Consider the following 22,120-nt stretch of genomic DNA (forward strand, 5'->3'; position numbering starts at 1 on the left):
TATTATTGTTAATAGAAAAATTTATAATTAATTTTAAGTTTTTGGATATAAATAAATATTTTATATTTTATGTTATTAATAAAAAATATTTTAACAAAAGTTGAAATACATTAATTAAAATATTAAAATTACAAATAAAAAAATAAAAATATTAATAATATTAATTTTCAAGCTAAATAAAAAAGGATAATATGGTCAAAATAAAAAATAAAACCATATCAGCTATTAGCTGATGAGAAACAGCTCTAAAAATAGAGCTGATACAAACTGCAGCTGATGGGTATCATATCAGTTGCCCATCATCATTTTGTATTTTTAAACACCTAAACACCACAATTTACCTGTTTTGGTGTCTATCAGCTATCAGCTGAACCCAACAGGTAAACCAAACACCCCCTTTATCATTTTGGCAGCTGAGTTTGGACTGATATAATAATTTGATATTTATATTTTTTTAAAATTAAATAATTTAATTTATTTATATTTTTATAATATTTAAAAAAAAGATAAATATATTTTTATTTAATTAAAAAAATAATTTGATCTTTTTGTATTAAAAAATAAATAAATTAGTTTCTATATTTAATAATTGCTTATTAAAAACTTTTTTTTTCTTATCAACTTTGTTCTTATTAATTTTTTTTTGAATTCTTTTTATAGAATAAAAAGACTTAATTTATTTGATAATAATGAGTTTTAATTAAAGAGAAACATAAATAAAAGGTAAAATCATTCAATTTTTAAAATATAGAGATCAAATAATAATATCAATCAAATTCAAGAGTTAAATAGTAAATTTTTTTAATTGAATAAAGTTATATTGATCTTTTCACTTAAATTAAGTATAATATTAAACAGAAGGACCTCTGATTTTAAGAGAAACATAAATAAAAAATTAAATTATTCAATTTTTAAAATGTAAGGACTAAATTATATTATCAGTTAAAATTCAAAAATCAAATAATAAAATTTTCTTTTGATAATGAATAATAAAGGTGAAATTGAATTAATCACAAGCAATTGAATTTGAGTTAATAAAGTTAATAATAATAGAGAAATTGAGATAATAGAAACACGAATCTAATATATGGTTAACTCAAATAGCGGCTTGGAAAGTTGTAATTTAGATGGTTTAAGAGAAGTTGAGAACTGTGAGATGGTCCTCAATCTTAAAAAAAATAAATAAATAAAATAAATTAAGTAGACCATAATAATAAATATATAGTATCGATAATAACAACTATATAAATAAGACTAACGATGATTAAAAAAAAAATTAAAGAAAATTGCTGTTGCTCAATCTCTGAATTACAAACAAATGCCTAAAACAAAGCTTAAAGATGAAATATTATTAACTTGTAAAAAGGAAATCAAGACACATGGATCATCATCCTCAAGAAAAAGTCAACAATGATATCCTATAATCAATGAATTAATCTAACTAATAATGATAAATCTGAAACCTTAACAAGGGATCTTGGAGGTGAACCACTTCATGATCAGAAAGGGAGCTTTGATCAATCCCAATGCGAACTCAACTATGACGGTCACACAGAAGCAACATGGGCATATGCAACTCAACACCAACCTGAAACACACCCAATATTATTATTTTTGGTCAGTTATTTATGCAAATCAAATATAAAGAGAGAGAGAGAGATCAATGATACTAACCCTACAATCCAAATAACGACACCAATGAGAGAGAGGAGAAGGGAGACAAAGGCGAAGGGAAGACCTAACAAAAACCCTAAAGGCCTGCATTCGCAGTCATCACAGCAGCAACACATGGTTTCTTGTTCTTGCTGTTTCTTTCTTCTTGGTGATGGGGTTTTCTTGTTCTTACTTACAGGGGTAAAGACTCAATTGCAGGAAACGACGACTAGAGGAACTTTGACGGAGAACAATAGCAAAGGAATATCAACAAGACAAGAAGTAGAAGACGTGTGGAGTGTGATGTATATATATAAATGTAAATATAAATATATATGACCAATAATGCCGTTTACCCTAAGCTAACGCCCAAGAATTAGGACGGATTACCAACCTTCTCCCCACGTAATTTTCACCACTCTTCCCACCATTAACTAAAGCCGGCTTCTCTGTGGAAGTGCCACGGTTTCTCCAATGGTTATTTTTTTCACTTTTCTATTTGGATTTGGTCTTGGATTTCTTCGATTCAAACTGAGCATCATCTGGGGTGTTCTAGTTTTTATCTCAACAATTTTTTTTTTTTTTTGGTTTGATATAATTTATATTCTATTTTCTTTTGGTTGACAAAAGTTTAGGTGATCTAATGCAAACAGCATATCCGGGTTGACAAATTGTCCAGTTATTAGCTATAGCCCCAGCCGCCTTAGGTTGAGCCGTTGGGCAGTTGAGCTAGTCGATTCTTTTCTTTGAAAAAAACAAGGGGCATTTCGGTCCAAAAAATTATGTGATAGCTTTCCAACCTCTCACAAGAGTCCCACATAGGAAGAACAACCCCATACTGTTTGCTAAAAGTATGTTCAAGCAATAATTGATTCAAGGCTTGAATACAATAAGAGTTCAAGACGAAAAGATTGAACTATGGTTTAATTAAGGTGACAAAATTGAATTTTAACCAAAAAATAATGTCTGGACTGAAAATGATGTTTCCCGGTGTAGAACAATGACTCCCCTAAAACTAACTTAAAACTAAATAATTGGCAGAATCAATTTATGGTATGCAAACAATCAAATCACCCTTTTACAGGGCACATCTTAGAATTGTGTCTAGAACAAGCTTATTATTGCCCCTGCAACTTTTTTATTGCTTAGGCAACCATATTACTTGCACCCGTTCGACATACTCTTCCTCCCTTTTCCCCCAAATGAGAACTACAATTAATTGCAGTCGCATAAATCAAGTAGGAGATAAGTAAAAACCTTTCCTTTCATCTTCTCATGGTCATGGACTTTAATGGATAATTGCCTAAATTTTTGGATTCAAACTATGCTGGCTAAACTCCCTCTGATCCATGCTGCAAGATCTTCCAAGTCAAATTTCATGTAGTTCCTGTGCAAAAAAGGAAATAGCATCAACAAAAATGATAATTACAAACATTAGTTTATTGGGGAAACAAAATTCAGGAAAACAATGAGAATTAACCTTGCTCTTGAGATTCCCACGGTACCCCAATCAAACTTATTAGCTTAAAGTCTTGAGCACCTGGACCCAAATCATGAAGGTCAACAGTCCTGTTATCACTTGAAGGGGATTTCTTTGGGTCCTCATCCAATATTCTTCTGTAGAATCTGCACTAAACCCCAACATTTGATGTCTACTCATCTGTGTTAATCTGATATTCATCACTTCATCTAAAACCCTATAATTCCAAAGCTATAATCCACAGCAAGCTGATAATGTAAACTTCACCAATGTATTTTTTGCAGCTTCAATGACAAGTGGAACATTTTTCTGAGCAAAGCGTCGTATACCTTGAAGAACTTATAACAAAATGAGCTGTGATCAATGATTCATATGAATAATGCTGTAAAAAGCAATTGAAATGAATCATCCTTTCTCACTTAAAAGGTTGGTTTACTACTTTTGCAACCTTTGAAGCCTTGCACTACAGCTTTCAGTCCCAATCCAACTGCTGCCAGTATCTTTCAATATCCCTCTTGACTTCATTATCTCCCTAAGTTCACTTACACCATCCCATTTCCCAGCAGCTGCCAAGGTATTAGATAGCGCCACATATGCACCTGGCCGACCTTCAGCATTCAGCTTAAAAAGTTCATTGGCAGCTATACTCGCCATCTCTACATTACCATGAAGATTACATGAACTAAGCAAAGCTGCCCAAACATCAGAATTTGGCTTCTCAGGCATCCCTGCAACAAATTCCCAAGCTAGTTGTAAATTTCCCGCACGCCCCAACAAGTCAACCATGCAAGCATAATGCTCCATCCCTGGTTTCAGTGAGTAATCTCTCTCCATGCTCTCAAAAATCTCACGACCTTTAGCAACTAAGCCAGCATGTGCACAAGCAGACAGAGAACCAAGGAATGTAACATAATTGGGCTCAATACGACATTGTTGCATGCTATGAAATAGCTCAAGTGCTTCATTAGGCATTCCAATCTTTCCATATCCGTCAATCATGGAAGTCCACGAGAACACATTCTTCTCAGGCATATGGTCAAAAACTCTTCGTGCGTCCTCAATTCTTCCACATTTGGAATACATGTCTATAAGAGCACTACCCATTTTTATGTCAGTATAGAACCCACTCTTCAAAAGCTGAGCCTGGACTTGTTGAGCGATCTCAAATCCTGCCAATAAAGAACAAGCCCCAGTGACACTTGCAAAAGTCGATAAATTAGGCCTAAAGCCAAATCGTTGCATCTCAACATAAACATCAAGCGCTTTAAGAGCCGTTTCAAGTGATTTGCTATAACCTTCTATCATTGCATTGAAAACCACTACATCTTTTTCAACAGTCTTTTCAAAAATCTCTTCAGCATTTTCTAGAAGGCCTTGGTTCATGTATCCAGATATCATAGACGTTGAACATATCACATTATTTTCTATCATCATATCGAAAACTCTCCTTGCCAAACCAACCCTCCCACTCTTCACATATGCGTCAACAAGCGCCGTAGAAAGAACATCATCAGGTTCAACATACGATTTAACTATCTGAGCATGTACCACACCTGCCGAATTAGGTGGCAATATCACATTACCACCGCTAGTAGATGCCTTCAAAATCATGGAATACGTATACCCATCAGGCCTTTCCCCGTCAAGAATCAACCTATGTACCAGATTAATCGATTCTGCAACTAATCCTTGATTCAAATACCCAGCAACCATATAATTATAAGCTGAAAGAGTCCGTTGGGGCAACTCATCAAACATTTGGCGTGCATACTCCAGACACCCACTTTTCAAGTGAAGAATCAAGAGTTTGATTGATATATTGGTATTTGGTATAAAACCGCTTTTCAAAATAAGGGTATGGATCTTTTGGCCATAAAAAGGATTATCCGAGTTGATGTAACGCTGAAGAACTGAAGATAGTGTGGACGCGGTGCGGTGGATAATGTGTTGGTCTTCATTTTGCGGGAAGATTTGTTTTGGTGAGCCCTGGGAGGCATAGGTATGGGATAATGAGAAAATGGATGCTCTAATCGAGGGTAGCCTGGCAGTTTTCATCTTCCTCCCATGGAGGTTGGTACCATTATTCAACCGTTTGGTTTAGTCCGAGCTCACGCAGCTTGTTTCTCCAATTTATTAGCACATATAGTGCAGGCTGGAGGCCAAAAATATATATATATTTTTTAAAAAATAGCTGTTTAAAAAAATTATTTTATTATTTTAATTTTCTTAAAATTAAAATTTATTAAATTTAATTTTAAATTATTTTTAATATTTTAATATATTTAAAATATAAAATATATTTTGAAAAATTTACTAATTAATTCTTAAATTTTCATTTAATTTTTATTTTTTAAAAATTAAATTATTTAATTTTTAATTTATATTTCTGTTAAAATTAGAATTTTCTCTTTTTTAAAAAAATCTTTAGTCAAATAATATTCTCATGTTCTTTGGAGAGAGAAAATTTGTAATAACTAAAATATCCTCCCTCAAACGCTCCCACTCCAGTTTTAGCCATACTAAATCAGACCATCTAAGTTAAAACAACGTCCCATCACCTCATAGCCCCCACTTGGGTTTCAAGACCACGTTAAAGCTCTGGGAATTGATGGACTCATTGGCCTATTTTTCCACCGCTATTGGAACATCATAGGTAGAGATGTCTGTGCAACTATAAGGAATTTCTTTATTGAAGGTAAATTGAGTTGGAATGTGAATCATACTTTGATTAGTTTAGCATGTGGAGTCAATGAGGGATTTAAGGCCTATTGGACTATGCAATGTCCTTCATAAAATCATATCCAAAGTCCTCACTTATAGATGTAATCTTTTATAGATTTAATTTTGGAAAAGAGCATAATGCTTTTATTAAAGGGCTCCTAATCTTAGACAACTTCTTGATTAATCATGAGATTGTGCATTTTTTGAAGTCTAGGAAGACAGGGAACAACTGTGGAATGACAGTCAAGCTTGATATTAGTGAAGCCTATGAGTGTGTGAATTAGAATTATCTTGAGCATATCTTTGAAGTTTTTGGCTTTCATCAACAATGGATCAAATAGATCATGAAATGTGTCTCAAAAGTATCATACTCTGTCAATATAAATGGACACCGTACAGGGCCAATTATACCATCTGGAGATTTGAGACGAGATCCCCTCTCCCCTTACCTCTTCTTATTTTGTGTTGAAGGTCTCTCCCATATGTTTAAATCATTTGCTATCTAGGGCCTTAAAATTACAAGACGCAGTCCTTGTATCACTCTTTTTTTTGCAGATGATTAAGTGATCTATGCCAAAGCTAATCCTTAACAATCTGAGATCATTAAGCAGTATCTTCAAGATTATTCAGAAGTTAGTGGTCAATATATCAACTTTGCCAAATCGGCCCTTGGTTTTAGTGCCAATACCCCATCAGATATTCACTTGCGAATAGCATCTATTCTGAATATTTTAAATGGACAAAATAAGTTTCTAGGGCTTCCAACTATTACAACTAGAACAAAAAGGCAAGCTTTTGATTTCTTAAAGAGTAAGATGCTCTCAAAGATGATAGGGTGAAAGGAAATGTTGCTTTTGAAGGGTGGAAAAGAAACCCTAATAAAATCTATCGCCTTAGCCATTCCTGTGTTTGCTATATCTTGTTTCAAATTTCTTATTACCTTTTGTAAGGAAATCAATTGCTTTATTTTTAACTTCTAGTGGGGTCATTCTAATGAGGAGAGAAAGATTCACTAGATAGGATGGAATAAACTCTGTGACTCAGAAGCAGAAGGAGGCATAGGTTTCAGAGATCTCTCCTGCTTTAATAAAGCTCTACTAGCTAAGCAATGCTGGAGATTAATTTCTAGGCTTGATTCCTTATTATCAAAGGTGCTTAAAGGAAAATATTTTTCTTACACCTCATTTCTTTAAGCATCTCAAGGTAGCAACTCTTCTTGGGGCTAGCAAAGCATCCTCTGGGGTAGAGCTATTATTGAAAAGGGCATTAGATGGCACATTGGTAATGGTGAGTTGATCATATGTAAGGAGGATAGATGGAGTGTGCATTCTTTCCCCCACCCTCCTAGTGTTAAGCCAGATCATGATCAAACCACTGTTTGGGTCTCTCAACTTATTAATGCCCATTCTCAAACTTGGAATGTCCAAAAGCTAAAGGAGAATTTTCAGGATTTAGATGTTCATTTTATCCATGCTATTCCTATAAGCTTGATTCCAAGAGAGGACCAACAAGTATAGCATTTTGATAAAAAAAGGGTTCTACTCAGTTAAATTAGGCTATTTTATTGCTAGACCATTGCAAAACTCTTAGAATCATAGTGAAGAGGTAGGACCAAGTCCTAATACTCAATAGATTTCATCAAACTTTTGGAGGGGTTTTTGGAAAATTAGCCTTCCCCCAAAGCTTTATATTTTCCTTTAGACTCTATTTAAAGAGCATCTCCCTGTCAATGAGTTGGTGCATAAGCAAATGCCTGATGTTCCTCCAAATTGCTACCACTATGGTGCTAAAAAAAAGTTTTAAACATTTGTTTTATGATTGTCTAAGAGTTATTGAGATTTGGCTCCACTCACTTATTCATTTGCGCTCATACTTGCTTCAAAGATCTTCCATGTTTGAATGTTGGGATGAAATTATCCAGTTCTTAAAAAGGCAGAACTAAGACAAAGATTTCACCCCAATGATTGTCTTCCGTCTTTGGCACATTTGGAAGAGCAGAAATGTAGTCATTTTTTGGAACCAATTATCTACCTACTAGCAAGTTATTAAAGCTGCTCTAAACCACCTAGATGACTTCTCTATAACGGTCAGGCTTCAACCACTAGAGGAATTGTTCGCTTTGGCAATAAGCCTCGCGGTTTTGTCCCATAGGTGGAATGGAGAACTTCCCAGGAGGTCACCCATCCTAGGATTTCTCTCAAGTGAGCACGCTTAACTCTGGAGTTCTTCTAACTCTCCAAGTCATTCCACCAAAAGGCGCCTCTAGTGATTAGCTCCCCCATTTTATATATTATTACTTTTTGAATCCAAGACCATCTCCGTACTTTGTCGATGTGGGATTTGCCTAAAGGATCTTTCTCCCCCCCTTTTGGGACTCAGCGTCCTTGTTGAGGTTTGGCCCACCATCGCCCAAGAGGACACGCGAGCGGCTCTGATACCAATTATAACGGTCAGGCTCCAACCACTAGAGGAATTGTTCACTTTTGCCGTAAGCTTCACGGTTTTGTCCCATAGGTGGAATGGAGAACTTTCCAGGAGGTCACCCATCTTAGGATTTCTCTCAAGCGAGTACGCTTAACCCTGGAGTTCTTCCAACTCTCCAGGCCATTCCACCAAAAGGTGCCTCTAGTAATTAGTTCTCCCATTTTATATATTATTACTTTTTGAACCCAAGACCATCTCCGTGCTTTGTCGATGTGGGATTTGCCTAAAGCACGTGTCCTCTTGGGCGATGGTGGGGCAAACCTCAGCAAGAACGCTAAGTCCCGAAAGGGGGGGAGAAAGGTCCCTTAGGCAAATCCCACATCTGCAAAGCACGGAGATTATCTTGGGTTCAAAAAGTAATGATATATAAAATGGGGAAACTAATCACTAGAGGCACCTTTTGGTGGAATGGCCTGGAGAGTTGGAAGAACTCCAGGGTTAAGCGTGCTCACTTAAGAGAAATCTTAGGATGGGTGACCTCCTGGAAAGTTCTCCATTCCACCTATGGGATAAAACCGTGAGGCTTATGGCCAAAGCGAACAATTCCTCTAGTGGTTAGAGCCTGACCGTTACATTCTCCTTTTTGGATCCTTTAAACGGAGAATCACCTGATGAAGCTCCTAAGCAGATTCCTCTCTCTTGGTTTCCTCCTTCAGAAGGAGTGATCAAAATAAACTTTAATGTAGCCATATCTAGCAGAGATAGCAGAGTAGCAGTTGCTATTATTGGTCGAGAACAATGTAGTTGGTTGGTTTTGTAAGCGTTTTCTTGGTATTTTAGACCCTTTAATAGCGGAGTGCATGACATGTAGAGAAGCTGTTATATGTGCTGTTAATAAGGGTCTTTCTCATGTCATCATAAAGGGCAATTCATTTTCAGTGATTCAAGCCCTTAATGGTCATGGCCCTGTAATTGATTTATCTGGGTTGGTCATTAATATTCAGTGGTTTGTTGGTAAATTAGAGCATGTGTTTTTTATTTTTGTTAGGAGGGAATGTAATAGGATTACTCATTACATAGCTCAGGAAACACTACATGATGCCTCTTTTGCTTGCAATCGTATGATGCAAGTCAATTATGTATCAAGCTTGTTGCCTTTATCCTTTTCCTCTTAATGAAATCTGTGTTTCTCGGCAAAAAAAACACACCCTCCCAATCCCTCTACCCCTATTGTTTCTCTCATCCTCTCCCCCTGCTATTTCTTTCTTCCCCTTTTTCGCTTTCCCCATCATAGTCTTTCCTCTCTCCCATTTTCTGTCCAAACAATGTGAAACTAGGATCTCAAAATTTTGCCACAAAACAATATCACAAATCAAAACCCATCTCAATTCTCAATTTCCCAATGCCATCGCTTTCATCACTTCTTTCTCTTTCTGTAACTTGCAAATCTAAATGATATCACAAAACCCAGAAAATGGCAAAGGCAATGGCTATGGATGAACACTGCTGCTCTCCCTCGCTCAAAAACACACTCAAATCCTCCATTTGCTGCTTTGCTGCTCATAATAACTATGAAATTAGAAACAAGTTTGAGGCCTGATTGGTAATGAAAACCCAGAAAATGGAAATGGCAAGCACACCCACAAAAAAATTTCCAAATATAGTGAAATTATAATTTTATTGAAAAATATAATCACTACAAATTCAATACCCAAATTACAATTTTCAATTTCCCATCACAATCACAGCAGAAGAATTGAAAGGAAGTAATGGAATGAAGAATACCCAAATTCAAGCCAGCATAAAAAGGTTTTTACTAGACAAAATTGTTTGTTGTTGGAAACTAACCTCTTTTTTTCTCTCATGGTGAAGCTTAAATCTGACATTTGGTTTGCAGCAGCAATCGGGTAAACGAATAGTGGCATAGGACGTAGCAACAGTGGCTTCAAGTAAAGGAACTTCAATCGGCTGGCTAAGTCTCTAAGGTGTCTTTATTCTGCAAGTTTCAATAATTCTAGTATGCACCCAAAAGACAAAATCAATATTAGATACAAGAAAACAATGCCAAATGCAAGATATCAATAATTCAAGAAATCAGTTTCAAAAAGAAAAAAGCATATTAAGCCAAAATTTCAATCTTTAATATCCGTTGTAGAAAATAATTTCATATTATAATTCCCTAAAAGAAAAAGCTGAAAAGAAGAAGATGTGCAAATTAGTCTTCACAAAAATAAAAACAACAAAATGAAACTAATTCAATTTGTATTATAGGCATCCAAAAATCACAAAAAATTAAAAATTCAATAATCCAACAATATATATATATATATATATATATATATATATATATATATATATATATATATATATATATATATATATATATATATATATATATATATATATATATATATATATATATATATAATTGGTTTAGTGGAAGAATGAATGGCAGATTTGTATAATTTTAAACTAAAAAAAAATCAGCAAAGAAAATGGCTTTAAAAGCAGAAGGATCAAATCTATAATTTTATAAAAAATATATAAATTCCTTTCAACAATAATAAGATGTTAGTGGATGGTCACTTTATGATTTTAAGTGGAGGGATAAGTTTCTAATTTATAAGCTAAGCATTTGTAAAATAAATTATTCACTAATATTTAATTTTGTCAAGATTTTTTTATTTTTTTATAGAAATAGAGAAAATATTTTATTAATTAGAAATAAAGTACAGAAGAGAAATGCAAATCAAAATATTATACTTTTGCATAAATAAAACTAACTACTCATAAAAAAAAAAGGAAAAATTATAAAAAAGTACAATGTGATTTTAACTCATTTTCACTTCAAGGTCTGTAGCTCACTTTGTGACAAAGTGGTACCCTGTGATTTCGCACCGTTATCAAAATGCAACTTTCCGTCTCTCTTTCGTTAGTTGTTGTTGACGTGGACAATATTGGCTGACATGGACATCTTTTAGTGGTTGACATGGATTAAAATAATATTATTTAATTTTTAAAATTTTAATATTATTTTTTAAATATTTTCATGTTAAGAAAAAAGAAAAACATAATAGGTGATCTTATTTAACCTAACCAAAGAGGAATTTGGGAGAAGTTTATTCTCCTCACACAACATTCTCTCCCAAATTGTGAGTGAAGAATCTCAGTTATGTGAAATTGATTAAGGGTTAGAGATTGAATTAGTTGTTCAAACAACTTTCAATTGAAGGATTTGGTTTGGAAGATTGCATTGCGGCCAATGTTGATTAAAATTGGGACAAATTCATTATTGACTAAAATTGGATTCCTCCATTTTCGTGAGTTGCAAGGTATGTAAAATTCCTCTTTTACCCCTTTAATGACTTAGAATTTCTAAGTCCTACAGTCGATGGTTGTCGTGATGCAAATGTCATGTGTCTTTTGTGTGTATGCAGGATGCGTTGTTTATGGTTTGTTGATTACATGCTGTTTATGCATGATGCGTTGTTTAGGTGTTTAGTGTGTCTTTTTTCTCAATAGTGCACATATAGTCATGCTCTGTTGTACTATAATATTGTATGAAAATGTATTTTGTGGTATATTTATAGTGCAAAAATTGTCTTTTTTAGTGTCTTTAGATTATGCACTTTGCTTAGTATAGATTCATTATGACTAATGGTGATTTTATATGATGACAGGACAATGTGTGAGAATGTCAATTTGATGGTTCATTTGGGGGGAAATGGGTGTATGAACCTTGTATGCAGTACCAGGGTGGGGAAGTTATGTTTATTAAGAACCAGGATATAGATTATCTATCCCAATTTGAATTGATTGGGTTTGGGAAGGATGACTATGGATACACTGGAGGATGTAGAATATGATTTATGTGAGTATGTGAATTTGATGGTTCATTTTAGGGGGAAATGGGTGTATGAACCTTGTATGCAGTACCAGGGTGGGGAAGTTATGTTTATTAAGAACTAGGTATCTATCCCAATTTGAATTGATTGGGTTTGGGACGGATGACTATGGGGATGACTATGGATACACTGGAGGATGTAGAATATGGTTTAGAATTAGAGGTCTAACTGGAGATGAACAATATGAAGAAATATTAAATGATCAAAATGTAAATAATATGCTTGAATACAACAAGGGTGAACCTCGTATTAATTTATACTATGTGGGAAATGATACTCCTTTGTGTATTGAAAAAGATGGGGTGTGTGCAGCGAATGAAATTGAGACAGAACAAAGTATTAGGGACTATGGTAATGCTTTTGATTCAAGGCAATCACAAGGAGATACAGGGGATGATATAATTGAAGAAGAGGTGAATATGATAGGGGGGAATGAGATTGAAGAAGACGATGTTGTTAAGAAGAATATCACAGGGGGGGGTGAGGAAGATGATAGTGTTTACCATGTTGAATATGAAGGAAGTGATTTGTTCGAGGATGTAGATACATCTGAGAATGATGTGAGTGAAATGTGGGCTGATTATGAGGGCAGTAAGGATTACATTTTGCATGGAAATTCAACTAACCTAGGTGACAGAAAAAACATGCAGCATGAGGCAGATATGGGGGCTAAATTTGAAAGCTTTGGTAAAAACATTCGTATGGAAGATATTGGGGAATTTAATGAGAGGGTTGTCGCAAGGTATTTTGCGGTCGCCTGAACAAAAGCTCTTCACTGAAGTGGGAAAAGTGAGGAGTCGCCACTTTAATTTTGAGGGAAATTAAAGAAAACCATTTGTGAAAATAAATTTAAAAGAAACCACTTCGAAAATAGAGATTCTAAGTTCGGGGTCCATATACGGGAGGGGAATGTGTTAGGCACCTCGCCTTATCTCTCAATAAAGTTAAACAGATTTAATGTTATGCTCTTTTATAAATTAAAAGGGTAATTAGGGGGTTGGGATAGTGATGATGTTAATCCTTTGTGTAAAATAAAGGAATGTTTGATGTTTCACTTATTTTTGGGTTGCCCAAGAACATGAGTTCATGAGATGGCCCTTTAGTGAATAGGTGTTTCAATAAAATCATCTTGTGCATTGGAGTTGTATTATTTAATCTAGATTTTTGTTAAGAAAGCTCGGGTGAGAAGTTTCTTCCGATCACTAAACATATTTTATTAAGAGTTTTAGGTGGGGGACTTCGGATAAGAACTCTCCTCCAATCTCCACGTTTTTGTTCGAATGAGAATCAGGTAAGAACTCTCCCGCGACCTCTTAAAGTATTCAGTTTAAGGTTTTAATGAAGGATCTCAAATAAGAACTCTCCTCCAATCTCCGTGTTTTTATTTGAATGAGGATCAGGTAAGAACTCTCCCCCAACCTCTTAAAGTATTCGGTTTAAGACCGAGTCTTTCACCGATCTTGTGTATGACTCTCTTGTCCGAACTCTTTGGCTGGCTACATCTAATCTCTTTTGGTTACTAGTCTTGGGTCCTATCTCGATCCCCACTTTATTATGCTATTTCCTCGACTCGCTTAGTAGCCCGACCTCATGACTTTTCTCCTGATTCCCTATTCATTCTTGGATTATTTTACTTATTTCAAAAGACACTATCGCGTTAGGATATTGCTACCAACACTTTGCTAAATTACCTAGAAGTTACTCGTAACCGGAACACCTATATTCGAAGGAAATAAAAACTAAGAACAAATAAATAACGTGAACTGGAGAATAGAAAAAGTAAACTCAAGAGAGTAATTATTGGCCTGAAGGATCCACATGGAGATTTTTAGCGTAACTGAACTTAATGAGAATTTTGAGAATAAAAACAGAGAACGTAAAACGAGAGCATTCGGAAAGGTGACAACAGTCTAGATACTTACCTGTGTGAGGTCGAGGTTATCAAACTGACTTTGGAGATCACAAATATTATTACGTTGAAGGCTGATGGTTCCGGGGCCAATGCTTACTTTGAGATTGCGAAAACCAAGTTGAAATGCAGTTAAGTCAAAGCTACGACTACTTGGTCAGAATGAGGTTAAGCTGAGAGAAGAATATGTAGATGATGGGGTGATGAAGACAAGACTGAACGAAAATGGTGTGGCAGAGTGATGAACAAACTGAAAATGAAGGGTTTCAGGGTTCCAAAACTCTATCAATGGAGACACTCGAGAAAATTAGTTTCTGAAGTTTCTCAATTTTTATGCAAGCTTATAATGGCAAAGCAGCAAGACTGAATTAAATTTCAGAGCCTTTCCACTATAATCACCACCACCTCTTTTTTGTCCGTCGCCTCTACAGTATTGCATGCAGGTATTTATAGGGAACGGGTGCTCCTAATGAAAGGTCAGGATCTCTCTTGTGGAGATGGAAGGTCTAGATTTCAAAGGACATGATCCGATGTCTGAGAATTAAAGAGAATCAAAATGGATGGCTGAGATCCTATCCAGAATATCCGTCCTTTCTCTTCCTAATCCAACGGCTCAGGATCCTGCCTTACAAGATGGATTCGAGGGCTGGGAATAAAAGGCGCTGGACCTGTCGTCTATTTTTGATCCAAGGGCTCTGAGTTCGTCCTTGCAAGTATAATCAACGGTGGGGATTGTGATGTACGTAATCGTCATAATCGCTTTTTGGCGTCACAAGCAATGTGGGCGATTCTGCAAATGAGGCGTGCGGTGAAGATTTGATCACGCCTGCAACGCTTTAACTACCACGGCTCTGATTATGTAGAGAGTTATTGGAAGTTATCTCATCCTCTTCGTGCTTTCCGATCTCTTATTCCTTCCGATCTCTCTATTATGACCCTTTTCCAATCTCTCATATCGGGCCCCTCTCCCGATCTCTCCCATTCTAGAACCTTCCCCTCTATCCGAGCTACCTCAGTCAAAGCATTTAATTCTTCGGTTACCGATGCATCCGCTTTAGTTTCCGCATGTAATAAATGCTCAGGCCCCCTATATATATGCCTCAGCAGGGAATCTCTTCCACATTTCATTTCCCCTCTTTCCATTTTCCATTTCTCCTGTTCTAGTTTCTCCGGTAACAATTTCGGCCATGGTAACCGCTTTTGATCTTTTTTCGACTGTTCTCTTTGCTCCTCGACTGAAAATTTATGATCCCGGTGATTGGAGAATCATGATAACCACATCTGATGACAGTGAGAGAACTGGACTAATTTACCGATCAAGATCGAAAATGTCGATCGTGCCGATCTCGAATCGGTCTATCGATATAATCGGTGAACCGATCTCGGGCGAGAGGACTGCTAATTTCCATCTTAACATCGGTGATCGGCTCTTGAAGTTCATTTGGCTCCTCACCCCATCGGGTGTCCCGACTGCAGCTTAGTTCTGGTCGATGACATCGATGATGTTTCCACTCACCATCATGAGAGTCATAGTCACTCCATCTGAGCTGCACATCTATCCAATGCCTATGGCTGGCTTTCTGATCAAACACATCTTTTGATTCAGCCACAAGACTAGGCTTTGACATAGGTCTTTACTAGGTACGATGTAGTGCCGATCTTTAGAGATCGCCCAAATGATGTAATCTGACCTTTAAAGGTTCTTAATGATGTAATCCGATCTCTTGAGATCGCCCAAATGATGTAATCTGACCTTTTGGAAATGAAATGAAATTTTATTTGACGGTTATCATTTAATTATTGCATTGGTTATTTTCCGATCTCTGATGTGCATATCCGATCTAGTTCCTAACTAAATCATCCTTAGTCGATCTGTGACTCTGAACATCCGCCTTAATCCGACGACCTTAGCCAGCTGATCTCTTTTTATTTTATTTACGGTGTTTCTGGAATCTTCCTGAGAAGTGTCAGGAAAGCAGGGGATTCCGCTAACCGATGCGTCGCTTGGGACACTGTGAGCATTGAATGCTCAAAAGGGTATAAATAGGGGGAGTATCAGTCAGTCGCTCCCTTATGTCATTTTCAGCACTTTGCAAGCGATTCCAAAATTCTCTCGTTTCTTCAAGTTTTTCCAATACCGATCACATTCCGGTAAGGGTTTTGATCTTTTCTTAGTTAAACTTCTTTGGTTTCTTTGAAAATGAGCGGCGTCGAGGGTCAGAGAGCTGCGAGTCCGTCTTCTGTCCACATTTCGTGGACCTTGGAAGAGGGTGACGTGATTAAATAGGGTGGTCAAGCCAGCAGAGCCCTCGCCCCGGTAACTAGTTCGGGTGCCAGATCGAGGCGAGGGGCATCTTTGAGAAGAGACAACTTGCCAATTGATGAGTTGCCTTCAGTCTTGAGAGAAACCGATCTCCAATCTATAAGCCAGGAGTATAATCTGCGGATCGACTCCTTTGAACTGATCAAATGCCATGGCGATCATCGAGCTGACCATTTCTTTGATGAGGGTGATCTCATCATGGTATATGAAGAGCAACTTTAGGCCAAGCATCCAAACTCCTGGCGGACTCTAATAGCCTTCCGGGGCCTCTGCCGAGCTAACGGACTGGAACCCACAGCCAATGTCTTTGCTGAGCTGCATAGGCTCACCCGAAGGAAAGATGATGAATTCTGGTTCTTCCAAGCTAAGCCCCATTGTTCTCTCTTTACCGATCTTCCTTCTTCATTGAAGAATTGGAAGAACCGATTCTTCATCTTGAGGAGCAAGATTCGGAATAGCTTTGAGGGGATCCCACGGAGTTGGCAACACCTGGTCACTTTGATCCCAAAAAGGATCACTTTAAATAAGGACGAAGACGCCGTGGTGAAAGAGTTAAAGTCTCAGGCGTCCACTCAGAAATTCTCTTGCTTAGACGCAGTGATGGCTGAACTGCAGTATTGGATGATGCGGCTGATCACTGGCGAATAATACGAGCTTCAGCTCTCTGACCTCGGCCCTGGTACTATCCATATCTCTAGTCTCTGAATCTTAGTAAACTCACTGACTTTCTTTTTCGTGCAGGTATGGCAGGCGGTGATGCTTCCAGGGAGAGCCGCAAATGAAAGAGGGAGGTTTCTAGAAAAGTGAAAGCGATGAAGGGGGCCGCCACTGTCGATGCTCAGACCCCTCATCGTGAATCAATAGAGGTGCCAAGCTCTCCTCCCCGACCTCAGGAGCAACTGATCTCTGAGGTAGAAGTCATCGCCCTGGCTCCTCAACAAATCGAGCTTCCACCTCCCCCTCCTCCTCCGACCTCTTCCAACGTAGAAGGGGAGTCTTCCGGTCCCACGGTTAGGACACTTTCCCGGGGCGCACAGCTTCTGATCCAATCATTGGAAAGGAACCGCTCTACTAGGGGGAATCCCGGCCTGGCCAAAGTCATGGGAGCTTCTATTTGCTTCCAAGAAGACCGGAACAGGTTGGCAGAGGAGAGCTTGGATGATATCTTGGCTCAGACAATGAGCTTAGGCTTAGAGGCCATCACAAACCAGCATATTCTCAGAGAGAAAGCCCACGGCTTGAAAAAAGAGATCCTTAAGGTAGTCCAAGATGCCTCTGCTGCACAAGCTCAGCTCTCCTCTGCTAACGAGTACATCGCCAGAATGGAGGATCAGATGAAGCGTTATGAGGAGAGGATCGTTGAAGTGGAACAGGAACTCGAAGACTCTCGTGCTAGTTGGTCTACCGATCTCGCTCATTATGCTAAAGACCTTCGAGCGAAGGAGGAAGAGCTCCGAGCCAAGGATGAGGAACTTCAAGCTAAGGAAGAGGGGAGCATTACAAAGGAGGCCGGGGCTTATGTGAATGCCTATAACGACCTTATGGCCGAGCTGAAGAAACGGTATCCTAAAGAGCACTTCTCTTGGATGAACAAGCTCGCCCCAGAGGCCGAAAATGAGAGCGATGAGGAGCCCAAGGGAGAGAGAGAGGGTGAGCAAAATGTTAATGTAGAACAGGCTGGGGGTGATCCTCCAGCCGAATGACTAGTACTTTTATTTTGAAATGAAATGGAATCCCTTTTGCTCAATTTCTTGGTGAGATCGGAAAGTATCCAAATTGTATGAGTGCTTGATTGTTTGAACATATTAGAACATCAAACTTAAAAGCGATTATTAATCTAAGTATAAGAGATCGGAAAAATATTGTGAGCATGAGATCGGCCTAAGGCGGGACCAAACATCGGGTAGAACTTTAGATCATTAAAATTGGAAACTTGATTTGAATACTTAAGATCGGAAACACCATTAAGTTGGACTGCAACCTTAACTTTGTTAAATGATTTTCCACAATATTTATAAAGGAGAGATCGGAAATAAGACTGGATGACACGGAGACCCGATATTGGTTTGATCTCCTTTGACGAGAAATTGGAAATGAGATTGGACGGCATGGAGACCTGATATTGGTGTGATCTCCTTTGTCGAGAGATCGGAAAGCATTCGACTAGATGCGGGATCTGTTTATTTCCTGATCGAGTCACTTGTAACCGAAGAACGTCAATTGGGGGTTGATTTTCAAAGTTCATTGACTTCGGTGATCGGCCAAAATATGGTGGCGACAAGGGCAATAAGGGATGATGACTTACATAGCATTGTGGATTCAGATTGTGAAAGAGATAATGAAGTATGTGATTTCAATGAAGAAGTTGGGTTGAAAGATCCTGCATCGTGTAAAGGTATGAAGTTTACTAATGGGCATGTGTTTAGGAAAGCTTTGAGGGAATGGGCTATAAGAATAGGTTATAGCTATGTGTTGGTGAAAAATAATGGGTTTAAGATTACAGCAGTGTGCAAGAATAAATGTGGATTTAGGGTACATGCTAGCAAGCTGAGGGATTGTGATACTTTGCAAATTAAAACTTTCAAGCCAGTGCACAACTGTCCTAGGGAGGCTTATAATCACATTGTTAGTTCCAAGTATTTGGCTTTCAAGTACCTAGAGGAGTTTAGAGAAAATCCAAATTGGGATGTAAGGGCAATGCAAAGGAAGATCCAAAGGGAATTGGGCATAGAGATTTCTATTTCTAAATGCTATAGAGCAAAGAACAAAGCTAAGGCCATTAATGATAGGGATGTTAGAGAGCAGTTTAGAAGCGTAAGGGATTATGCACTCACTATATTGAAAACAAATCTTGGATGTTGGGTGAAGGTTTCAACTAGTGTTTATACACCTAGTACTGATGGCTATGAAGAGGGATCAATTCCTAAAGAGATTATTGTCTTTTAATACATGTATGTGAGATTTGCAGCACAGAAGCAAGGGTATTTTAGTGGAATTAGGCCTATTATAGGCCTTGATGGTGGCCATTTGAAGACATTAATGGGAGGCCAAATATTGTGTGCAGTAGGCAGAGATGGGAATGAAAATATGTTCCCAATAGCAATTGCAGTTGTTGATATTGAGTGTAAAGAGTCCTGGGTTTGGTTTGTTTAGCTGCTTATTGATGATTTTGGACATCCAGATGAAACTGGTTGGGTTTTCATGTCTGACCAACAAAAGGTATATGTCACTATACTTTGTTAATAATAATTAGGTATATTTAATTATCATTACTAATACCTAATTTGTATTTATGAATTTCAGGGCTTAATTGAGGCTTTTAAGCTGTTGTTGCCAAAAGGTGAACATCATTTCTGTGTGAAGCATATGTATGACAATTACAAAGTATTATTCAAAGGATTAGAGTACAAGAAAAAGTTATGGTATGTAGCCTGTGCAACTATAATGAAGACTTGGGAATATCATATGAAGGAGTTGAAGAAGATGGACCAAAGTACTTATGATTGGGTCATGAATCATGATCCTAAAACTTGGTCAAGGGCACATTTCTCTAATCACACAAAATCTAATGCTTTGCAGAATAACATCAGTGAGTCCTTTAATTCCTACATAAAGGAAGCAAGGGATCTTCCTATTCTGAATATGGTGGAATGGATTAAAAGGAGATTGATGACGAGATTTTATGTGAAGTATAGTGCCATGAAGAATTATGTGAAATATGTCCAAATGTATAAGAGGAACTAGAAATAAGGAAGATTGAAAGAAGGGATTATTTTGCACACCTATTAGAAGACAAAGATATGAGGTCAATTTCTATGACACTCAGAATATAATTGACTTGGTAAAATAAATCTGCAGTTGCAGAGTTTAGGACTTTATAGGATTGCCTTGTGAACATGCCATTTCCAGCATATTCAACAATAGAGAAATGCTAGAGAAATATGTGCATGAGTATTTCTCTAGAGAGACATATCTAGCAGTATATGACCATATCATAAACCCTATTCCAAGCAAAGAGGAATGGGTAAAATCAGAAGTTATAGATGAGATCAATCCTCCCATTGTGAGTAAGCTAGCTGGAAGACCCAAAAAAGAAAAGAATACAGAGAAAGGACGAAGCTAGAAACCCATATAAGATCATAAGAGCTAGTGGATACATTAAATGAGGCAAATGCAAACAAATTGGGCATAATGCAAGGGGATGCAAAGCTGGCATTACCGGGAGAATGCATGACAAAGAAGGATGAGAAAGAAAAGAGCCACTGATGCTGGAAATGAGGTTAATTCCTTACCTTTTTATTTGTATTGATCTATAATAGTGTATTCTAAGTTTAGTAACTTTTGATTGGTTATTTTCCTTAGCAGGAAGCACATAATAGCACAACCCCCAGAACAAGATCAACTAGAGGTAGGAAAAGAATTGCTTCTTCACAACCTACTCCAAATACAGAGGTAATTTGAAGTCCTATGTCAAATTACTTGATATTGCCTAAAACTTATACTAACAACCATAAATTCTTCATTACAGGCTGAAAATCACAATTCCAAGAAAAAGAATAAGGAGCCAAACTAAATTATGTAGCTCATAGCCAACCCTTAATGTCCTACATGACACTCAGGAGCATGCAAGCAATACTCAATCTAAGCCTCCTACACAGTCTCAGCCAAGCAATAGTGACATCCCATTTGAGACACAACTAAAGAAATTCCCAATTTCGATGAATGAAAGAATCACAAAGTTGACAGCAAGGGTAAGTTTATATAAAATGTCACACTTGTTGTTAAAGTAAGGTGAATTAATGTGTTTTTAATTTTGTAGAAGAAAATTATACCTGGCTTTACACCAAGAAAAGCATTAGCTACTGCACAACCCACTCCTACAAGTCCATATCTTACTGCTGTAACTCCACATGCTACCGCAAAATCCACTCCTACAACTCCTGATCTTACTACAAGTCCATTTGCTACTGCTGAACAATAACATATTGGGCACATAAATTTTTGTTGATATATAGATGACTTTTAGGGAAAATAGTTGGGTGAATGTTGTAATTATTGTGCTGTGTAATAAGGAAGAAAAATCTGCAGCTTTCTAAAGCTTTTATGTCTTAATATGTTAATGATGTAAACAACAAGCCTATTGCCTTTTAGATATTCTTTTACAGATGATTTTTTTGGGACTTGTTATGTTGATGATGTAAATGGCTAAATAGCTCTTGATGGCTATATTTATGAATGAAGTTATTGTGACACCCCTTACCCGTCTACAGTGTAGCCGAGTAAGGCATGTCACATTCGGTGCTGGAGCACTTTAACTTATCTTACTTTATTCCTTTAATCATTTTAAACTCATTATCTCTTAATATCAATTATTTTTCTAAGGAAAAACCGACAGAGTTTCCCCTATTCTAATACCGTTTGGCGTGTCATGCTATTTACCTGCTTGAGAATTCAATAATATTTTCAAAATAAAATCTCATTCATACTCATCATAGTCATCTCACATTCAATTCTTGCAATTCACATACTCATTTGTACAAATCCATTCATTTCCATACATATTCATTAATGCACGATTTATATATATAAATTCTCATATTTTTATTAATTTACATAATATACAAATTAATTTCAGATAAAAGAGCTAATCTATTAACTTACATCCCATACATATTAAATACAATTTCCTCGATTGCATTATAACA

The 22,120-nt window shown here is 36.9% G+C and overlaps 2 protein-coding genes across 2 annotated transcripts; both read right to left on the reverse strand.

Annotated features, from left to right (window-relative positions):
* Positions 1-1,319: 1,319 nt before the first annotated feature.
* LOC131170650 (signaling peptide TAXIMIN 1-like) lies at positions 1,320-2,893 on the reverse strand. The gene is made up of 2 exons (XM_058130212.1): positions 1,675-2,893; positions 1,320-1,588 (listed from the first exon to the last, which is right to left on the reverse strand). Exons 1-2 carry the CDS (start codon positions 1,788-1,790, stop codon positions 1,465-1,467), a joined length of 240 nt encoding a protein of 79 aa, XP_057986195.1. The 5' UTR covers positions 1,791-2,893; the 3' UTR covers positions 1,320-1,464.
* LOC110672580 (pentatricopeptide repeat-containing protein At1g28690, mitochondrial) lies at positions 1,320-5,271 on the reverse strand. Its single transcript, XM_021835382.2, has 3 exons — positions 3,134-5,271; positions 2,911-3,040; positions 1,320-1,588 (listed from the first exon to the last, which is right to left on the reverse strand). Exon 1 carries the CDS (start codon positions 5,186-5,188, stop codon positions 3,569-3,571), a length of 1,620 nt encoding a protein of 539 aa, XP_021691074.2. The 5' UTR covers positions 5,189-5,271; the 3' UTR covers positions 1,320-1,588; positions 2,911-3,040; positions 3,134-3,568.
* Positions 5,272-22,120: the final 16,849 nt, after the last annotated feature.

The sequence above is a fragment of the Hevea brasiliensis genome, chromosome 11 (genome assembly GCF_030052815.1).
Source record: "Hevea brasiliensis isolate MT/VB/25A 57/8 chromosome 11, ASM3005281v1, whole genome shotgun sequence".
Lineage (NCBI taxonomy): Eukaryota > Viridiplantae > Streptophyta > Magnoliopsida > Malpighiales > Euphorbiaceae > Hevea > Hevea brasiliensis.